Source organism: Dendropsophus ebraccatus, chromosome 3, assembly GCF_027789765.1.
Source record: "Dendropsophus ebraccatus isolate aDenEbr1 chromosome 3, aDenEbr1.pat, whole genome shotgun sequence".
NCBI classification, from domain to species: Eukaryota; Metazoa; Chordata; class Amphibia; order Anura; family Hylidae; genus Dendropsophus; species Dendropsophus ebraccatus.
In genome coordinates, this window is record NC_091456.1 from 72,509,543 (window position 1) to 72,528,864 (window position 19,322).

The following is a 19,322-nucleotide window of genomic DNA, read 5'->3' on the forward strand; positions in this document are numbered from 1 at the left end:
ATATACAATGCTGTTTGATTGTATGAAACTGAAGATCACATAATGCAGTATACAGACTGTGATAATGGAACATATCTAAAAGCATAGCAACCCACCACAGCCAAATATACAGCGGTCACTTTTCCAGATATCAAAAAACACAAAGCACCAAATAGATCTCCCCCACCCTGATATATTGTCATGCTAGTAAATTCCCGGCATTTGGCAGACATTTCAAAGATGTGGCATGCATGTAGTTAATGTAACACCTCAGCATGCTATTATCTGTCCCTCCCTATGTACTATACAGCTCCTGTGCCTGAAATGCTCAGCCTCTACTTCCTCCAATGAGGAACTATCCCTGCCTTGTCCACTCCTTTTCCTGTAATACGCCCTACTAGTGATCAAACCCTTCTCATCCCTCACAACATCCACACCTAGCATGTTTCTTGCCAATGCATCCCATCCTTTGACTACTTGCTGACAGCACATTGCTATTATATCACTGCTGTGCTGAGGCGGAAGGGTTCATATACTTTACTGTACATGCCAAAGCTTTACTGTGCTGAGTACATTTTGGAATCGGCATTCATGAAGACATTTCAGACACTGTGTGGCAGATGTGATCAGCTTTGACATGACATTGATTTACTATAGTCCTGCTGTAAAAGAAATAAAGTTACCCTTAAGGCTGCATTCACACTATGTATATTTCAGTCAGTATATTTCAGTCAGTATTGTGGTCCTCATATTGCAACCAAAACCAGGAGTGGATTGAAAACACAGAAAGGCTCTGTTCACACAATGGTGAAATTGAGTGGATGGCCGCCATATAACAGTAAATAACTGCCATTATTTCAATATAACAGTCGTTGTTTTAAAATAACAGCAAATATTTGCCATTAAATGGCGGCCATCCACTCAATTTCAACATTGTGTGAACAGATCCTTTCTGTGTTTTCAATCCACTCCTGGTTTTGGTTGCAATACTGGCTGAAATATACTGACTGAAATATACATATACTGACTGAAATATACTTAGTGTGAACCCAGCCTAAAAAATATTATATTATAGTATTTTAGATTAACCTTTGCAAGTGTTTGTTTTTCGAATTGTTTTAAAAACCAGTGTCCTAATGTAGTGTTGGGATCCCCAGCAGCAGTGTATAAATCCTGATTAAAGTCCCTGAACACTTTATATAGACAGCCGCTATTAACCCCTTAAGGACTGGACCTCAAATGGCCTTAAGAACTTGGGTCAAAAAATGCGATTCCGCAAATTGTGGGGGGTTTCAATGTTTATGTAATGCACTTTATGGTAAAACTGGCATTGGCACTGTCATCCTTTATTCTATAGGTCAGTCTGAACACAGCGATATGCATGTTTACTAGGTTTTCTAACGTTTTACTTTTTTATTTTTTATATTTAAAATGGCCCTATTGTAACTCCTATAGCGCATTTATTTTTTCACCTACTGGGTCATATGGGTGTCATTTTTTGCGTCATGATCTCTAGTTTTTATTAGAAACATTTTCTTTTAGATCAAAACGTATTGATCGCTTATTTTTTTTATAGATAAAATGTCATTTAAAAAAGCAATCTATGCGTTTTTTATTGCTTTTTGTTCACGCCGTTCAACGTGCGGGAATAATATTGTTTTATTTTAATAGATCGGGTGATTATGCACACTACTATGTATTATATGTTAATTAGCTTTATTATTTTTATGTGTGTTGTGTATAAAATGGGAAGTGGGGTAATTTTCATATTTATTGGGGGAGGGGCTATGGGACATTTTTTAAAACATTTATTCTTTTTTCGTTTTACACTTTTCAGGTCCCCTTAGGGGACTTTAACATTATTACATACACTGATCACTGCTATGCCATAGCATAGCAGGGATCAGTGTTATCAGCGATCTTCTGATAGAGCCTGCCTGTGGCAGACTCTGTCAGAAGAGTGAAGACCTGACTGCATGGAGGAAGGTAAGAGACCTCCGGGAGTCAGGCCATGCGACCCCCGCAGCGTGTCTGCAAGGGTCCTGATCGCCAAGGGACATGAAATGCTCCTGTCACTTATACAGTACTTAAAGCCAATCGCGGCTTTTAAGGGGTTTATGGCGGGTGAGCCCGCTCCATAGCCAGGGACTCCGGCAGGCCATACATATACACCCTTCTGCGTTAATACACAGGCAGTGGGGTGTAAATGTATGCCCATGTTCGTTAAGGGGTAGATGATCATGATTAATGGCTGTCTATATTACATGACGGCCGCCTTTCCTGCTGTGTTACCATAGTCTAATAACGTATTAAATCTTGCATAAAATATTACAGAAGGTTTAGTTGGCTAGACTAGAAAAAAACTACAAATACACTCTTACTTCCTTACAAATAAGCGAATATGAAGTAATAATAAAAATAATGATATTTATTTGTATTGTGCCATCCGATTCCGCAGCGTATATAAAGTGAGTCCGATTGCTATATTATAAAGTCCAATTACTATATTTTAAATAAAGAGAGACCCTCTGTATTTAGGATAATTCATAGGAGATTCCTAAAGCTTTCGGTGTTCCAGTATAAATGCTATTCAGACATGGATCAATCTATGTAAGTCAGCAATAAATGCACATTGGTGGTTTAGAGGAGATATCCCCAAAAATGCTGTGGAATCATGTAGAAAAGTAGAATAATTTCACCAACCAATGTTCAGGCTGATATGTGTCCCAGTGTACTGTAGTATAGTTGCTATTCACCATATTGGTATTATGATAACTGAAGCTCCAGCTCATGATGATGGTCAGAATTCAGTGCAAGTAGCATGTAGCAATGAAACCTTCTAGTCAGGTACGAAAAGCTCAGTTTGGTGGACATGGCATAATGGTGCAGGGAATGCTTTACTAGTGTACCCTGTAGCCATTCATACCCGTGGACTGACATTTGGACGTAGCATAAAGGAAAAACCACGGCATCTGGTGGACTATCCTTATACTGCAGACAGAGACTTTGGTTTGAGAAAGGTCCGGGAGGACCAAAACGTTGCTCAATACTATTGTTGTCTCACTTTTCTGGTTGGAACTAAGCACATTGGGGGAGATTTATCAAACATAGTGTAAGTGAAACGGGCTCAGTTCAGTTGCCCCTAGCAACCAATCAGATTCCACCTCTCATTTTCCAAAGAGTCTGTGAGGAATGAAAGATGGAATCTGATTGGTTGCTAGGGGCAACTGAGCCGGTTTCACTTTACACCATGTTTGAAAAATCACTCCCATTATCTTTGTAGCAAACAGTCCCTTAATCTGCATAGCTACTAGAGTTCTGTGGCTTTTCCTTTATGCTAAATAGAGGTTGAAGAACACATTTCCAAAGAGCACCTACCTCATACAAGGGGTGCGATTCAAATATCCTACACCAACTAGTAGGGCTTATCTAAGTATTATGGCTGATCAAATTCATCGCTTCATCCCTATGGCAGAAGGACCTGACAGCAGATCTACCAGCAGATCTTGACTTGACAAAGATTTTGCATGTCTACAAATTGCTCCATAATATATATAACATAATATATATAAAAAAAGGAATCCCACACTTTCAACCAGATAATCAAATAACTTATTTTATTCCATAACTTTAGAAACTGAAGCTACTAACATATCAAATGATTTGTATAAAAAGCTTTAGTACAATACATATGTGCATGTGCTTCTGAAACTGAGAGGGTTCACATGAACGCTTAAGAAAAAGAGAGTGAATATACTGCCAATATGCTGATTCTGCCGGACAGCAGGAAGGAAAAATGAGAAGCTTTAGTTCCTGGAGTTCTGTAGAGCATCTATGAGAGTTTTATTATATTCTGCTATCTGTTTAGTTACATTCTTCATCACTTGCTTGTAGTCACTCTCCTGGCTCTTTGAAGCAATGACTGCAGAGATGTCAAGGAAATAAAGCGTTCATATTATACAAATACATATATTTTTCCATCTGGACAGACTAAGACTATGTTCACACTACGTATATTTTCGTAAAACTACAGCCGTTGTTGCAGACTGCAACAACGGCTGTGATTAATACGAAAATATATGTTGCATTGCTGTCTATGGAATCCCGGTCGGAGTGTATACACATAGCATACGCTCCAGCCGGGATCCCTAGTGGTGCAGAGAGAAACGGACATGACAGTTTTCTGCGGCGCTATTCATTGAATAGTGGCAGCAGAAAACTCTTGTCAGTGCACACTATGAAGTGAGTGGCTTAGGCTGCGCGCTCCATTGTTTGCAGTGGGGAGTTCTGATGCGGGCACGCACAGATGCGCCCGCATCAGAACTCAGCGTCGCGAAGAACATCCGGCCGGTACTGCAGCCGGAAAGATCATCTGGCCGGTATTAAGTCTGTTCCATTGCTATATGGGTCATTTGGTGTATATATTAGGAGCAGTTCCCAGTATATATCTTGAACACTCATTTATTATGAAATTCCCCTTTAAATTTTCACTTACCCAGTACAACAAGCTGGGAATACCTAACTTTTCTTACCTGAATAAAACTTTGGTAACCACTGATGCTATCATGAACAATAAAATGCCCCAAGGGTAACCATATCTTGACATAGGGAAGCAGAACAACAAAACAAAATCAGTACAGTTTACAGTAGGGCTATCACTTTCCAATATTTTTTATTTTCCCTCAGTGCTGCATTTCGAAAATTCAAAGGATACATTCTTTCATCACAAAGTTATTTTGCTCATGCTGTTGCCATTTTCTTTCCAGATTTGTGAGCTGTAAATGTAAAAAAAAAAAGGTAAAACAAACTCAAAAACTCTGCTGTTGTTGGAAACATGGGTAAGCAGTATGTCAATGGTAATTTAGCAGTGCCAAAAAGAATGACATGGCATCCAATGATTTCATAGGATGACAGTGTGTCACCTATATGGGTGGTTTTACCTGGTATTGCAGCTCAGTGCCTCTGCACACATTCAATGGTTGGACCAATAGCCAATGGAGGATATGCTAGAGAGAAAATGTAATACTTCACACACAGGAATAGCATGCTTTCAGCTACCTGGGAGTGCGTCTCATTATCCTGGAGTTGAGTTTTCAGTTTTTCATGCTCAGAATTTATCTGTGCCATGGTCTTCTTAAAAGTGTCTTTGCGTTTGCTTAAAATGATTTTATCTTCTTGGAGTTTCTGGTAAAATGAACACACAGTTTCCAGTTACACAATATTATTCCACTTCTTATATAACATCTACATAAAAGCTGTCAAATTCATCTATTTTACCAATTCATTACTGAATATTTGTGTCACTGCCTGGCATTAGATATTAGATGTACAGTGTCACACAACATGTATTGCTTTTTCATTATTTATGATTGGAATTAAAGGGAATTTTTCGGGTTCCATACTGTTTTCTATCTAAGCCAGGGGTGCAGAACACCAATATACCGTTAATTTTGTAAATGCCTATTTTACTGTGCCGGAGCTAGATGTAACAGCCTGATAGATTTAGAAGACGTGCTTCCATCCATCCATCCTGAAGTATAATCAACAGTTTTATCAATCTGGACAGTTGTCCATAGAGTGGACATTTGTAATTTGTATATTTGTGATGTACACTTTTATGCCTATTATACACTTCTCAAAAAATATAGGGAACACTCAAATAACACATGCTAGATCTGAATGAATGAAATATTCTCATTGAAAAAAAAATGTATTAACCAATGGAGGCCTGAATTTGGAGTAACACACAAAATTAAAGTGGAAAAACACAATACAGGCTGATCCAACTTTGATGTAATGTCCTTAAAACAAGTCCAAATGAGGCCCGGTATTGTGTGTGGCCTCCAAGTGCCTGTATGACCTCCCTACAATGCCTGGCAATTCTCCTGATGAGGTGGTGGATGGTCTCCTGAGGGATCTCCTCCCAGACCTGGACTAAAGCATCTGCCAACTCCTGCACAGTCGGTGGTGCAACATGACGTTGGTGGATGGAGCGAGACATCATGTTCCAGATGTGCTCATGCGGATTCAGGCCTGGGGAACATACGGGCCAGTCCATAGCTTCAATGCCTTCATCTTGCAGGAACTGCTGACGCACTCCAGCCACATGAGGTCTAGCATTGTCCAGCATTAGGAGGAACCCTGGGCCAACCGCACCAGCATATGGTCTCATAAGGGATCTGAGGATCTCATCTAGGTACCTTATGGCAGTCAGGATACCTCTGGCAAACAAAGAAATGCCACCCCACACCACTACTGACCCACTGCCAAACCGGTCATGGTAAAGGATGTTGCAGGCAGCAGATCACTTTCCACGGCATCTCCAGACTCTGTCACGTCTGTCATACGTGTTCAGTGTGAACCTGCTTTCATATTTTAACAGCACAGGTTGCCAGTGGTAAATTTGCCAATCCTGGTGTTCTCTTGCAAATGCCAAGCGTCCTGCATGGTGTTGGGCTAAGAGCACAGCCCCCATCTTTGGATGTCAGGCCCTGTCTCCTGGTAGCGCCTCCAGCCTCTGGACACTACGTTGACAGACACAGCTAACCTTCTTGCCACAGCTCTCATTGGTGTGCCATCCTGGCTGAGCTGCACTTGTGTGGGTTGTAGAGTCCATCTCATGCTACCACGAGTGTGAAAGCACCACCAACATTCAAAAGTGACCAAAACATCAACCAGAAAGCATAGACAGTGAGAAGTGCGTGACTCCAAATCCAGGCCTCCATTGGTTAATTTGATTTCCATTGATTATTTTTGTGTGATTTTGTTGTCAGCACATTTAAACTTTGTACAGAGCAAAGTATTCAATGAGAATATTTCATTCATTCAGATCTAGGATGTGTTATTTGAGTGTTTTTTTTGAGCAGTGTAATCTGTAGCCAAATAGGATGCAATAAGCTTTAATCTTAAGCATTCATGGCATATTGGCAGGATATATCATAAATGTTTGATAGGTGTGGATTCCTGATTCAATGACCCTATTAAAAAATTGATTGATTATCATCAGCTGATCCCCTAGTTTTAAAAAGGTAAAAAAAAAAGAAGGTTTTTTTTTAGTTACATAGTTTTACCAGGTCGCCGCATCGGCTTGATTTGGGGGCACCTGGCATCTCCCGCCACTCAGCCAGTCAGAGAGAGATCCCAAAGCAAGCCGGAGCAGGGACCCAGTAGGTACCCGGGCTGCAAGGGGTTAAGGGCGCTGACTTTGACATACTTGCAACGGGATGACAATCTAGTTGCGAGTATGTCATTCCATTGAAGTGAATGGGAAGGTACCCGCAGCAGATTTTGCTGCGAACTTGTATGAAATCCGCTGCATATATGGTACATGTGAACCCGGCCTTAATCATATGTCTAGTGATAAAAGAAAAAATAGACTAGAAATAGACTTTTTATGTATAGTATTTCTGTCTATAGTAGAGTGACTGAAGTAAAGCTGTAGTGGATGGAAAAGAAAGAAAAAGAAAACCATGTTATGTAATCTTAATATACTGTACAACTGACAACACAATACAAAAGTTGTCTAGAGTATAACCTACTTGGCAGTGGATACATTCTTGCATTTAAAGTGTAAGGCCCTGTTCCCACTGATCAAAACTAGCATAATTCAATTCCGCCGCGGAATGCCATTAGCCTGCCGCTCATAATGGGAGTCTATGGGAGGCGCGCGCTCCTGCCCTGTCCGCGCTGAAGAATGAACATGTTCATTCTTCAGTCCAGACAGGGCAGGAGCGCGCGCCTCCCATAGACTCCCATTATGAGCAGCAGGCTAATGGCATTCCGCTAGTTTTGCTCAGTGGGAAAGGGGCCTAACTGGTACAGACTGTAGCTCTACCTCACATATTTTGGTTGAACATGCAAAGCTCAGTATGTGAAGTGTCTCCTTTTGTGTCGTACAGAGTATAACCACTTATATTTCATAGAACATAATAAAACCAGGCTCTTGTATTAAAATTTAGAGCAAACAGGTCCCCAGTCTGTCCTAAATGCACAATAATTCTAGAATAACCAGATAATTTGATCTAAAAATGTACAAAAGTTTATCTTTACTAGAAATAGCCTCTAGCAAAGTTGGTGATATATTCTATTGCTATAAACCTGGAGACTTGTAGTAGTTTGGATGTTGTCATAATTCAGTAATATCTAAGAAATGAAAACTGGCCCACTCAGGGCACTTTATGTGACCAAAAAATATCAAACCTAATTTTGGATCAGCAAGGAATCTTCTGGCCCAGACTAACTGAAGAATTTGCATAATGAAGACTATGAAAATATACAAATGACAATGCATGAAGTGCATGAGATATTCTGAAATATGTAAGGGCCCAATTACACTAAACAATTATCGGCCACACCAAACATTCAGTCCGATAATCGCTTGGCGTAATAGGTCATGTTAAAAGACCATGTTCAGCTGTCAAGCACGATGCAGGCTGATTGTTGTCTTTCAACATGTTCAGTCAAACGATCACGACAGTGATGGTCTGCAACCAGTCGCTCAGTGCTGCTCTCAATGGGTTACCCTGGCAGGATCATCTGGCCAGCCCCTCCCGCACTCTGTCTGTGCATGTGATAGCACAGGCAGCGAGCAGGGAATGAGGAGAAAGCCAGTGCTGATCTGACAGGTCGGCCTTCATTTCCTCCTCTTAATCATGCCATGTAATATGGCCCTTAAGGAGAAAGACTCATAGGAAACTCATATGAGAAAGACTCATAGGAAAATAGGTGTACTGTAGGTCATTAAACATGTATTCCAAAAATACCCACGCTATGGTTGTTCTTTTAACGTTCCTGTTCTCATGGACTCACAGCTGTAAGTCTGTGAAACACAACTTTAAACACGTCTCCTATTTGGTGACTTACATTCCCCCTCCTTGTGGCATTAGCCCAAGCAGTACTGAAACACACGCGGGGGGAATGTCAATCATTGAGCAGGAGACGTGTTTGGTGCTCTACTGGGCAGAACAGGGCAGAAAGGTTATACAAATGGTTAGACAGCACAGATATGTTTGAAATACATATGGTGCCAGAAGTTCCATATTGAAACTGCAAGTGATCCAGAAATGCCTGCAGACAGCCCAGATGACACCACGCAGCTAATCTACATGCTGCAAAGAAACTATTATATAGGGAGACATGTTATAAAAACATATATGGCATGGGGATGTTTGGAAAATATGTTATATGACCTACAAATTAGTACCAGCAATTTCATATCAAAACATCTAGTGGCATATGACAGGTTCCCTTTAAGGAAACTCTGTAAGAACAGTACTGTAAAATATGTGAACTACTTTCATATAGATAGGCAGCCATTAGGCTTTCTGGGAGGATGCAGATGTATGGTGTAGATGAGTGCTACTTTCACATATTTTGCTGCCTGCTTATACAATACCTGGGGCAGACCACACATTACCTTTTTCTTCTCTTCTGCTGAGGCTTTAAGGGCATCCAAGTCACTGTAGGTTTCTAATCCTTCAGACATTTGCTGGATTTTTTCCTTCAGGGAAGCCATCTCGCTGTTTATCTTGGATTCCAGCTGCTCTACTTTCTGAAGATCCTGCTGTAAGCGTTGGCTCTCTGAGGGAACACATACATTATTTAGCATTTATACATTCATTTCACATTTTTCAATTAGAGTTTAGGTGCATGGAAAACAAAACCCGATAAGATAACACCCCTCTCATAAAAAGCTTTCTCGTAACGGATAAAATGAGAGTTCTTTCAGCGCGTGTTTTAGGCGCCTCCATACTCCCACTGTTACACTAAATGCTTCCACAGTCATATGGAAAAGATTCATCAAACTGTGTAAAATAGACAATGGTGTAGATTGCTGATAGCAACCAATCACAGCTCAGCTTTCAGCTTCCATAAAATAAAATCTGAGCTGTGATTGGTTGCTTTGATACTAATAAACAAATATAAAATAGTTAAAAGTGTTAATAGTGTAAAGACTAATAGACATTTCTTTTTGCTTCTTAATTAGTGTAGAATATTTTAGGTTGTCAACAGCAACAACATTTTTCCCCATATATCACTTCAGAAATACGTAGTCTTCTCCATTGTGCGTGAGCCCAGTAGTCCTCATTATTCATGAGAAGCAGAAAACTCCGCCCACCAGCTGCTGATTGGCAGTTATCTATCTATGCTTTGTATAGGCAGTCACCTGTCAATCAGCAGCTGTAGGGCAGGGGCAAGGTTGCGGCAAGAATCCTATTTTCCTGCATATTAGGAGAATAATGTAATACACTGATCTGTTCAGCATTTATATCACTAGTTTATGCTGCCCTCATATAAGGTGGCATAAACCTAGTGACAGATCCTCTTTAAAGTTTATGTGCGAAAAATATTATTATAGACAAGCAAACTTTTCAAAGGTTTGGTTAGTTTGGTTAACCTAGAGAGTAACAACCTGCTCAGCCAAGCACTGGCCGCGGTGCTGTCCCATCACAGTCAGTGATCGGCACGATTTTGGCAGCTGCGCGGACCCAGAGGGGGACACCAGGGGTGAAGGGGGGGGGCAGATATCTTCCCATCTTTTACAAAGTTAGGAACGAAACTTGGCTGAGGAAGTTCAGTTCGCTCATCTCTAGTCACTATGACTTAGATTACACGCCTTTTTACCCCCCCTTGGGTGCAAATTCATGATTAATAATTCATGCATAATTTTATTTTTGTACATTATTATTGGGGGGGAGGGGCTGCCATCATGCCTGAGCTGTTTTTAACAGCATTTATAAATATGCTTTATGGCAAGCCCTTTGGACATAAAATAGACTGGCCCACTGGCTCACATTATAGAATCATTTTCTGAGTATGCTCCGAGACCTGTGCAGATGTCATTTCACAGGGATCCACTGTCTGTGGAAGGATACTTGGCCTTAGTTTTTCCCTTATTATTACATTGACTTATAGGGCCACTAAATATGGTGGTTTTGGTGGTTTCCCTACAGGAATCACCCCTTGGCTGGGTCCTTCCTGGAGGGATATCTGGCTAGTCCTGTGTTTCGAGACTCTTAAGTGAGGCTCCACAGGCTCTTCTTTTGCATTTTCATTTCACAGGTAAGGGGAGTTTGCTCTCAGAGCTTCAGCTATTGTGGAAGACCCTGTAATTCAATATGTGATGATAAGGAGGACAATGCTCGGTAATAGTCTATACAGAATCGGAAGTCTCAGCTTAGTTTTAGGCTTAGTGGTTAAAATAAAAACTGCAGGCTTATTTTATAATATAGATAGTTAAATGAAAAATTAGAAAAAACATAAACAATCTAAAAATGTTTAACATAAAAATTGATTTAAAACAATTTCTGTCGACATAAACAGACAAAACTTTTCTTTTTGTCAATAAAGTGTGTCCCATCACATTCTGACATTGTTTCTGTCCAATCTGTGTTCACAATATGTAGGGACCCACTGATAACAGAACTCACAACTTAACCAATATGGCTGCATTTCCTGCTGTTGGTTATGCAAAAACGGCTCACTGACTATCCGCTTAGAAGATCATCAGTCCTAGGGACTCACTATCCCATGTGCTCACATTTTAGAGGTCATCTATACCATTTCATTTGTTTCTAAACTACCAGACTAGTTTATACAGTAAGTGTTCCCCTGCCTCCCCCCCCCTTTTTAGGTGTTTTCCTATGTCACATGGGTATATGATACTAAAATGTCACAAACTAAAAACAACAAACAATAACAAAAAGAAATCATTAAAAGCAGACAAAATAAACCAAGAGGAACGTGAAAAACATCTTCAGACATCACAGCGCTTTACTTAACTGCTTAAAATATACCGGAGCCTTTATCAATATGAACTATTACATGTTTCTCCCCAACAAGATTTTGAAGCAAGCATATGTGCATTATAATTTATCTTACTCTAACAGGGTTAGCAAAGAAGTCACTGCTAAAGAATAAAAAATAAATAATAACTGCAGTCAGGAAGAGGATACAGGCCGGTTCCTTTAGATATGCTGAGAAGTGGCAGAAGGTATGTACAAAGCGATCCAGCCTGAGACCAAACTTCTTGACCTCAGAAAAAACATCTGAGGAACAATAGCATTAGTGAAATTGTTTACTCTGGGCAGCTTCCTCTTTCTTATGCCGGGCTGCTGATGAATTTTCTTCTTTCACCAACAAGCCATTAAAAGATGTTTAGATCACATTTCATCTTGGCTACACTGAGTGGATCCAAATCTATTTGCCAGGCTGCAAACACACTTCACTATGACAGTCTACAGTGACAGCTTAAAAAGGAACTTTGTGAGGTTATACTGTAGGTTACACACAGCTGGCTGCAGAAGGGGTTACTGTGGAGTTCAGATGCAGCTGTTCTTGGCCCCCTAAACAAAAGCATGGGGTCAAGTAGGTGAAGTGCATGCCATACACTGTGTAGCAATGCAAACATGTGGTGTGGCATGGACAGGGGCACCATTAGCTTTACCAGTTCTTCAGCAGTTCAGAATTTGTAAGCAGCAAAAAAAGTTTTACCTGGTGTAGATGGCATTTTACGGTTTCAAAGGGCCAGCTGTGCATAAACTTGTGTGTCAACTCCTGTTTTGTTTTTTGTTTTTTTTATGCGCAACGGGGCCTTTGGGGGAGGGGGGGGGGGGGGGGTTAGGGCATAGCTGCATTTAACATTTTTCCACCGGAAAAAATGGCTGCGGAAACATTGCCAGCTCAAACACAGAGGCTCAGGTGCGCACAGGATTTACGTTGAGATATTGCATTGTTTAGTCTTGCTACGTACAGGAGAAATTCAGAAAGAAGCTTTAAGTCTCTCTTTACCAAAATCCTAATAAATTAATAATAATATTAATGGGGTGGAAGTATACTCCTTACCAGATGTCAAATTCTTTGCGGTGCTCTGAGATTTGTGCATTTCAGTTTCCTTAAAGGTAAGGTCCTCTTGCATAATTTTGAGGTCTTGTGAGGTAACTGAAGAGATTTGTTTCATTCGATTTATATTCTGTATAAAATTAGAATTGTGTCAACATTAATGCAGTTTCAGCAGAACACAAACAATATAACGGAAATCCTAATTTATATTGCATACCTCATTTCTAATGCATACACACTTACATTATCAAGAACTGTCTACATTGCGGTACCAGAGTACAGGCATGATTTGACACTCTACATAACAAAGGATATCCTTCTATCCCTGCACTTGACTCACCCTGCTCGAGTGTTCCAGTAGCGTGACAATATTTGCTTCTATCTCTGACTTCCGCTCCAACTCTTGATTCTTACTTTCTTCGTAAGTAGAAAAGAATCCTGGAAACATAACCTCAAAGCTTTGAGAAGAGAACACACAAGAATGGTGGCTGTAATAGCAGATACAGGTCTTACAAAAAGATAGAGGTCTAACAATAAAAGTATTTACTTTGTTGTGTTCAATGCGTAATGACATTGAATAACAGTGGACTGAATTACATTATTTACAATGATCAAGAGAAAAGGTGTTCAATCTGGTGACTATAACAGACCTACAGTGTCACAGCAAGCAGCATTTAAAACTCATGCAACCAAGTAGAAATCAAATATAGTAAGCACAGGTACTCGGCCTGTGGTTTTCGCTTTCCCACAGCACCTGCTCCTCTAGCCTGCCCCACTGTTTGTCCAGTAGCCCGCAGCTTTGCCTAGACGGCTGCTCACTCTCCCGCCACAGAGAATACCTCCGCCAGCCTTCCCTGGTCGCTGGCACCCATCTTCAAGCCGCCAGCGCTGAGGCTTCGCACCAGTGGCCCGGAGTTGGGTGCCTGTAGCTAGGACAGGCTGGAGGAGCTGTTTAATGCAACAGGGAGAAGCAATGGTGACCCGGGAAAGCGACAGCAGTGGCTACTGGATGAGCGGTAGGGAAACAAGGAGGAGCAGATATGGTGGGGAAGGCTGGAGTGGTTGTTTCCTGTGTGGGGGAGGGCTGCAGGCATGGGTGGCCTGGAGAGGAGTCCCTGAAGCTGGTGCAGCTCCCACCGCTCTGTCCTGTCAGAACTCGGCATACCAGCCTGTTTGAATTTGGCGCCAAGTTCTAACAGGGGCAGACAAGTTCAAACAGCTGCCCTGCTCCTGCATCTCTCCCCGCCTCCGCTGCGGGGAACACACGTTTAGAGAGGGGATTACAGTAATTTTGACGGAAATCCCCTCTCCTGTAACCTAGGTGTCTGAACACTTCAATAACTGTGAGATGAACAATAGTTATCTCCCAACATTTTGTTCGGATACCGAACAATGTTCGAGTATTGAACAGAACTTCGGGGGGAAATTTTGTTCGAACACCTGGGCATTCAGGAACCAAAATATCACTGTGTTCTTTCAAGTATGACACAGTGCTCTCTGCTGCCACCTCTGTCTATGACAGGAACTGTTGAGAGCAGTAGTAAATCCCCATAGAAAACCTCCCCTGCTATCCAGACTGGAAAGAATACATTACTTCTTGTAGGACATTCAACAACTGATAAGTACTAGAAGATGAGATTTTTTAATAGAAGCACATTACAAATCTCTGACAACACTTTCTGGCACCAGCGGATTTAAAAGAAAACATTTTTTTTGCCAGAGTACTCCTTTAAATTAAGGTTACAGATGTTTCTTCCATAAAAATCACGGATCCCCAAAAAATACAGACTCTCCTATAGACTTTTTATGGCTGCATCTCTGTCGCAATTATGGCCGAATGTGTTCGAAATTGCGGATCCGCAATAAATTTATAGAATGTGTGAAAGTCCTTATTCAGAAAAGTGAGGAAAATTTCAGGGTCCACAGGTAGAAAACGGATAGTAGCCTATAGGTCCTCAAAAACCTACTTCACGCAGAGATCCTGATGCCAGAGTCCTTTTTTCAAAAGGCTGCCAGATTTTTGCGCTCAGCGCCATATTCTTCGTGTGCACTGGCCCCACTCTGGAGGTGGGCCCCGTGCCCCCCAGAGTAATGATATTCCCTCCCCTTAGTGACACGGCCCTGCTTGATTCTAATGAGGGTGCGTCACTGAGGAGATTTCATTACACAGGGGAAGGGGTGCTGGGCCCACCTCCAGTGCATAGAGCACTGTAAAGCCCAGGGAGTGGGAAATAAACACTCACTTTCCTCTTTTAGGCAGACATGGTCTCTGTTGCAGCAGGGTTCCAGATTTTCTGACGTGATGTTACAGGTCTGCTCAGCCATTCAGTGGTTGAGGCGGAACACCAATGTTTGGCTGAGCAAGCCTGTGACGTCATGGCGGTAAATGCAAAAGCCTGCTGCAATTATCTGATCTGTGTGAGCCGGATGCCAGTGGGGAAGCGACCAAGGTATATGTGTGTTTCTTTTATTTTCCACTTCCATTGGCATCATTATTTAAAATAGTAATGTCAAAAGTATCAGTTCTCCAAATACCACTTTTACCAAAAACATTTAAGCCTTTTTACCAGTTTAAACGATTCCATGAGCATTACGGCACAAAAATATAGTCTCTCTATTTTATTTATTTTAAGGCACATAGAAAAAAGTGGTTTGGGAGCGTAAAAATATCAGGAAACAAAGAAACTTAAACTTCCTGGCAAACCACTTCTTCCTTTCCAAGGGATCTCAATTCTCAACGGAAGACATATAGGTAAACAAGTATATTGTGTGCAAATCAAATTTTGACATAATACTCTTATTTTATACAGAGAGCTTCCTATTAAAATATAATAAATCATGTATAATGGAAAAAAACAGGAGGCAGCACAGAAAATACTCTACAGACAGACTGTGTACACATAAACAAGTAATCCTTATACTAATATAGAACTTTCACTTACTGTCCATGCTTTCCTCTCGCTTTCTCAGTTCTTTGTACTTTTGCTTCTTCTCCCCTGCAATAACAAAGAAACAGGTACATGTTAATAGGCATAAATACTTGCACATAAGGCTAGGTTCACACTGCGTTTTCAGCATCCGTTTAACGGATCCGTTTTTTTTAACGTCCAGAAAAATAGGGTAAGCAACGTTTTTTGTCCGTTTTGGTCCGTCAAAAAAAACAGATCCGTTTTTTTTTATAATGGAAGTCAATGGAAAAACGGATGCACACAAATGAATCCAGTTTTTGCAATCAGTTTTTCATGCATTTTTTGCAAAAAACGGATGCGTTAAACGGATGCTGAAAACGCAGTGTGAACCTAGCCTAAGGCTGTATACACGTGGTCTTATTGACTGAAGCTTAAAGCCATAATAGGGCACCATTAGATATTGTACCTCTGTATACCAAAACTGTGGTATAATCACAAGTAATTAAGCATGGTATTAAAACTCCTTTTAATTCCCTCATGAGACATTTACACCATGGGCTAGGAATCTACAATGTAATATATTCCAAAGCAACCCTAACCGCAAGCTAAAATATACTATGCACACGTGATTCTAGTATTGAAAGACCTGGTTTGAAAGACCCCTGCTGATACCTAGCCAACAAGGTGCTGCAAACATTACTTTCCTTGCCTGAGGTGCAACCTCAAGCCTTAAATCTCCAAGTTCAGTACACTCTTAGGCCATGTTCACATGTTGTAAGACACCGGCCGTTCTGTGACCCGGTTGGGTCACAGAACAGCCAGTGTCAGAGAAGATCATGCCGGCAGGTACTGCAGTGTCTGCCCGTCGGAGCCGCACGCTCCATTGTGTGCACTGACATGTCTTCTCCGGCCACTATTCAATGAATAGCGGCCACAAAAAACTGACTTGTCAGCTTTTTGCGTTGCCGCTAGCTATCCCGGCCTGAGTGTATACTATGTGTATACACTCTGGCTGGGATTCCCTCTAGCTGCAGCACAGTGTAAGTTCAGTATTAATCGCGGCCGAGTTGCAAATCGACAACAACCGCCGTGATTAATACTGAACTTACGTTGTGTGAACATAGCCCTAAAATATACCTTTACATTAAGATGTGGTGACTGCAAAAGCCATACAAGTGCAATCTATATATTGTCACATTTGAAAGAACAGCTTCAGATGACAAAGCTCTGAGACATTGCATTATCATACTGAATGATGTTATTATAACATGGGTAGAATGCGGCCATTTAAAGGGAACCTGTCATCAATCTTTTTGCTGCGGTTCCATGCTGCTGAGTCATTGAGGCAGCATTTGAAGGCTTTTCCCTGTCCCAACTACCTTAATTGACATACCCCCTGTCTGGGTATAGAAAAATATTTATGAATCAGGACCAATGAGATTAGGATTTTCCATGTTCTCCTCAAGGATTCATGGGACTTTGCCATGTGATTAGCATTACCAGGGCTTAAAGGAGAAATCAGGGCAGGTAAACTTTTTTTCAAACTTGCTGGGGAAAGGGTGAGTGAAAAAAATAACATGCACTTACTTCCCTGGCCCACAGTCTGCCACTCCGCTTGCTGGTTATTTACTGGTGTAAACATGGGACCTGGGACATGGTATATCTGGCCCGCTCAGCCATTCAGCAGCAGAGGTGGGACACCGCTACAGCTGCTGACTGGCTGAGCAGGCTGAAACATCACATCTCAAGTTCCGTCTTTACGAGGATGCGGCTAGGGACTGTATCGGTGGATGGCTGACACCAGCACTGGAGCCGGGGAGGAGAGTGCACCAAATTTTTCACCCACCACTTCCCTGGAAAGTTTGAAAGAAATAACCCTACTTGAACTTCTTGTTTAGGGTACAAACACATGTACTGGATCCGCAGCGGATTTCTCATTGCAAATTCGCAGCGAAATCAGCTGCTGATCCCTTGCCTGTCAGTTTCTATGAGAAGACATGCTCGCTGTGGGATTGACATACCAGGGACGTCAAGCTGGGAACCCCCAAAGCAAGCTGGAGCGTGGAGCAGGTACAGTATGCCCCGGCCAGCGGGGGTTTAATGCGGCTGTCACTTACATGCTTGCAGCAGAATGTCTTCTCATAGAAATCAACAGGAAGAGATCCGCAGCGAATTTCACTGCGGATCCAGTACATCTTGATCAGAATAATAAAGAAAAACAAAAAACAAAACACCTGCGATGAAGCCCGACAATACAAATCACACAGCAAAGCCCAGAAAGTCAATTTAGACAAAACTGCAGAGCTCACATAATCAGGTAGGCTCTAACTATGTAAACAAAGAAAAGCAACAAATCTTTGAATGTGTGAACACAGCCTTACAGTAATATGACTAGAGAACCACATAGATATATAAAGAACGCAATGTCTTAAAAAAAAAATCACCATTAAAGTGCTTTGAAAGAGCTGGGGTAAGAAAAACATACAAAGTAACATCATTTTTAGACCAAATGATTGTGTAGAACTCATTTAGTAACATTTCCTAACTAAATGTGACTAAATAAATACTAACCACAGTTCATAGAAATGGTGAATGTGACTTGAATTATCACGTATATCATGTAGGCAAACGCACTGTATTGTAGGATAATGGGGGGAAAGGGATCAAGATCGGCGTTTAAGTACTTACATAAGACGTATATAGACTCCCGGTGGCTGGAGAACTTAGATGCAGCCCTTGGATTGCCTGGAAAACATGGATACAGCCATTGGCGTAGCCGTGCTTTTTATAACTCCCTAGGGCTACAACCAACTTCTCCAGCCACTCCAGCCACAAATACTACAAGGCATGGCTTTCTGACACAGGGCTGCAAGTTTAAAAGTTGTTTTCTAGGACAATAACTGCATCACCTGCCGAACGGACCACAGGACAGATCTTGGATTAAAAACAGCTTTCCGAAGGTACAAGCGGTTTGGGGTGGGCAGATTGTGGGTACAGAGTCGCTCTAAATAAATAATTTATAGTTACGGAGAAAAAAATATCACCAAATATTCTTCATATGTTTAGTATAAAAACTTGATAGGTTATATCTATAAAGCAATAGTCTTCAGCCCATAACTTCTATCATACCTTGAGAGCTGGAGACTGGAAAAAAAAAGTTTTCTTTTCACATAAATGTCACTTACACTTCTGTCACAATGAATACTATTTCTACTTATAATCCACATCCAATAATGTTTAGTGTGTGAATGGATTACCAAATACTTGCCACGATTAATAGTGACCAATCAGAAGATTACAACTGATCAAATCTTACTGTGTGGATGCCACTACTGGTGAAGTGAATGGGCTAACTCACTAACTGTGGTCCAGGAAATGTTGGAACTTGGAAGTAATAAATAAAGGAGTCAGTAGTTACTGAGAAGAACATGAAGGCCATGAGACTGACTAGTAGGTATAACATTATTATTAGTAAGGGCTCGGCCACACTAGCGTTTTTCTTTGTTTCTAACGGATCCGTCTATATTAATTAAACAAATGAGCATAAACTGATGAGCAGACTGATGCAAACTGATTGCAAAATGTTCATCTTTT

At 41.2% G+C, this 19,322-nt stretch overlaps 1 protein-coding gene across 1 annotated transcript in view; it reads right to left on the reverse strand.

Moving 5' to 3' along the window:
- Positions 1–3,575: 3,575 nt before the first annotated feature.
- Positions 3,576–19,322, reverse strand: part of IFT74 (intraflagellar transport 74) — a 92,150-nt gene continuing 76,403 nt past the window's right edge. Inside the window, exons 14-20 of the mRNA XM_069961993.1 lie at positions 15,762–15,815; positions 13,160–13,257; positions 12,823–12,949; positions 9,395–9,558; positions 5,038–5,163; positions 4,694–4,754; positions 3,576–3,901 (exon numbers count right to left, since the gene is read on the reverse strand). Of these exons, the coding sequence (XP_069818094.1) occupies positions 3,786–3,901; positions 4,694–4,754; positions 5,038–5,163; positions 9,395–9,558; positions 12,823–12,949; positions 13,160–13,257; positions 15,762–15,815 (746 nt within the window). The 3' untranslated portion in view covers positions 3,576–3,785. The remainder of the gene's footprint in view (positions 3,902–4,693; positions 4,755–5,037; positions 5,164–9,394; positions 9,559–12,822; positions 12,950–13,159; positions 13,258–15,761; positions 15,816–19,322) is intronic.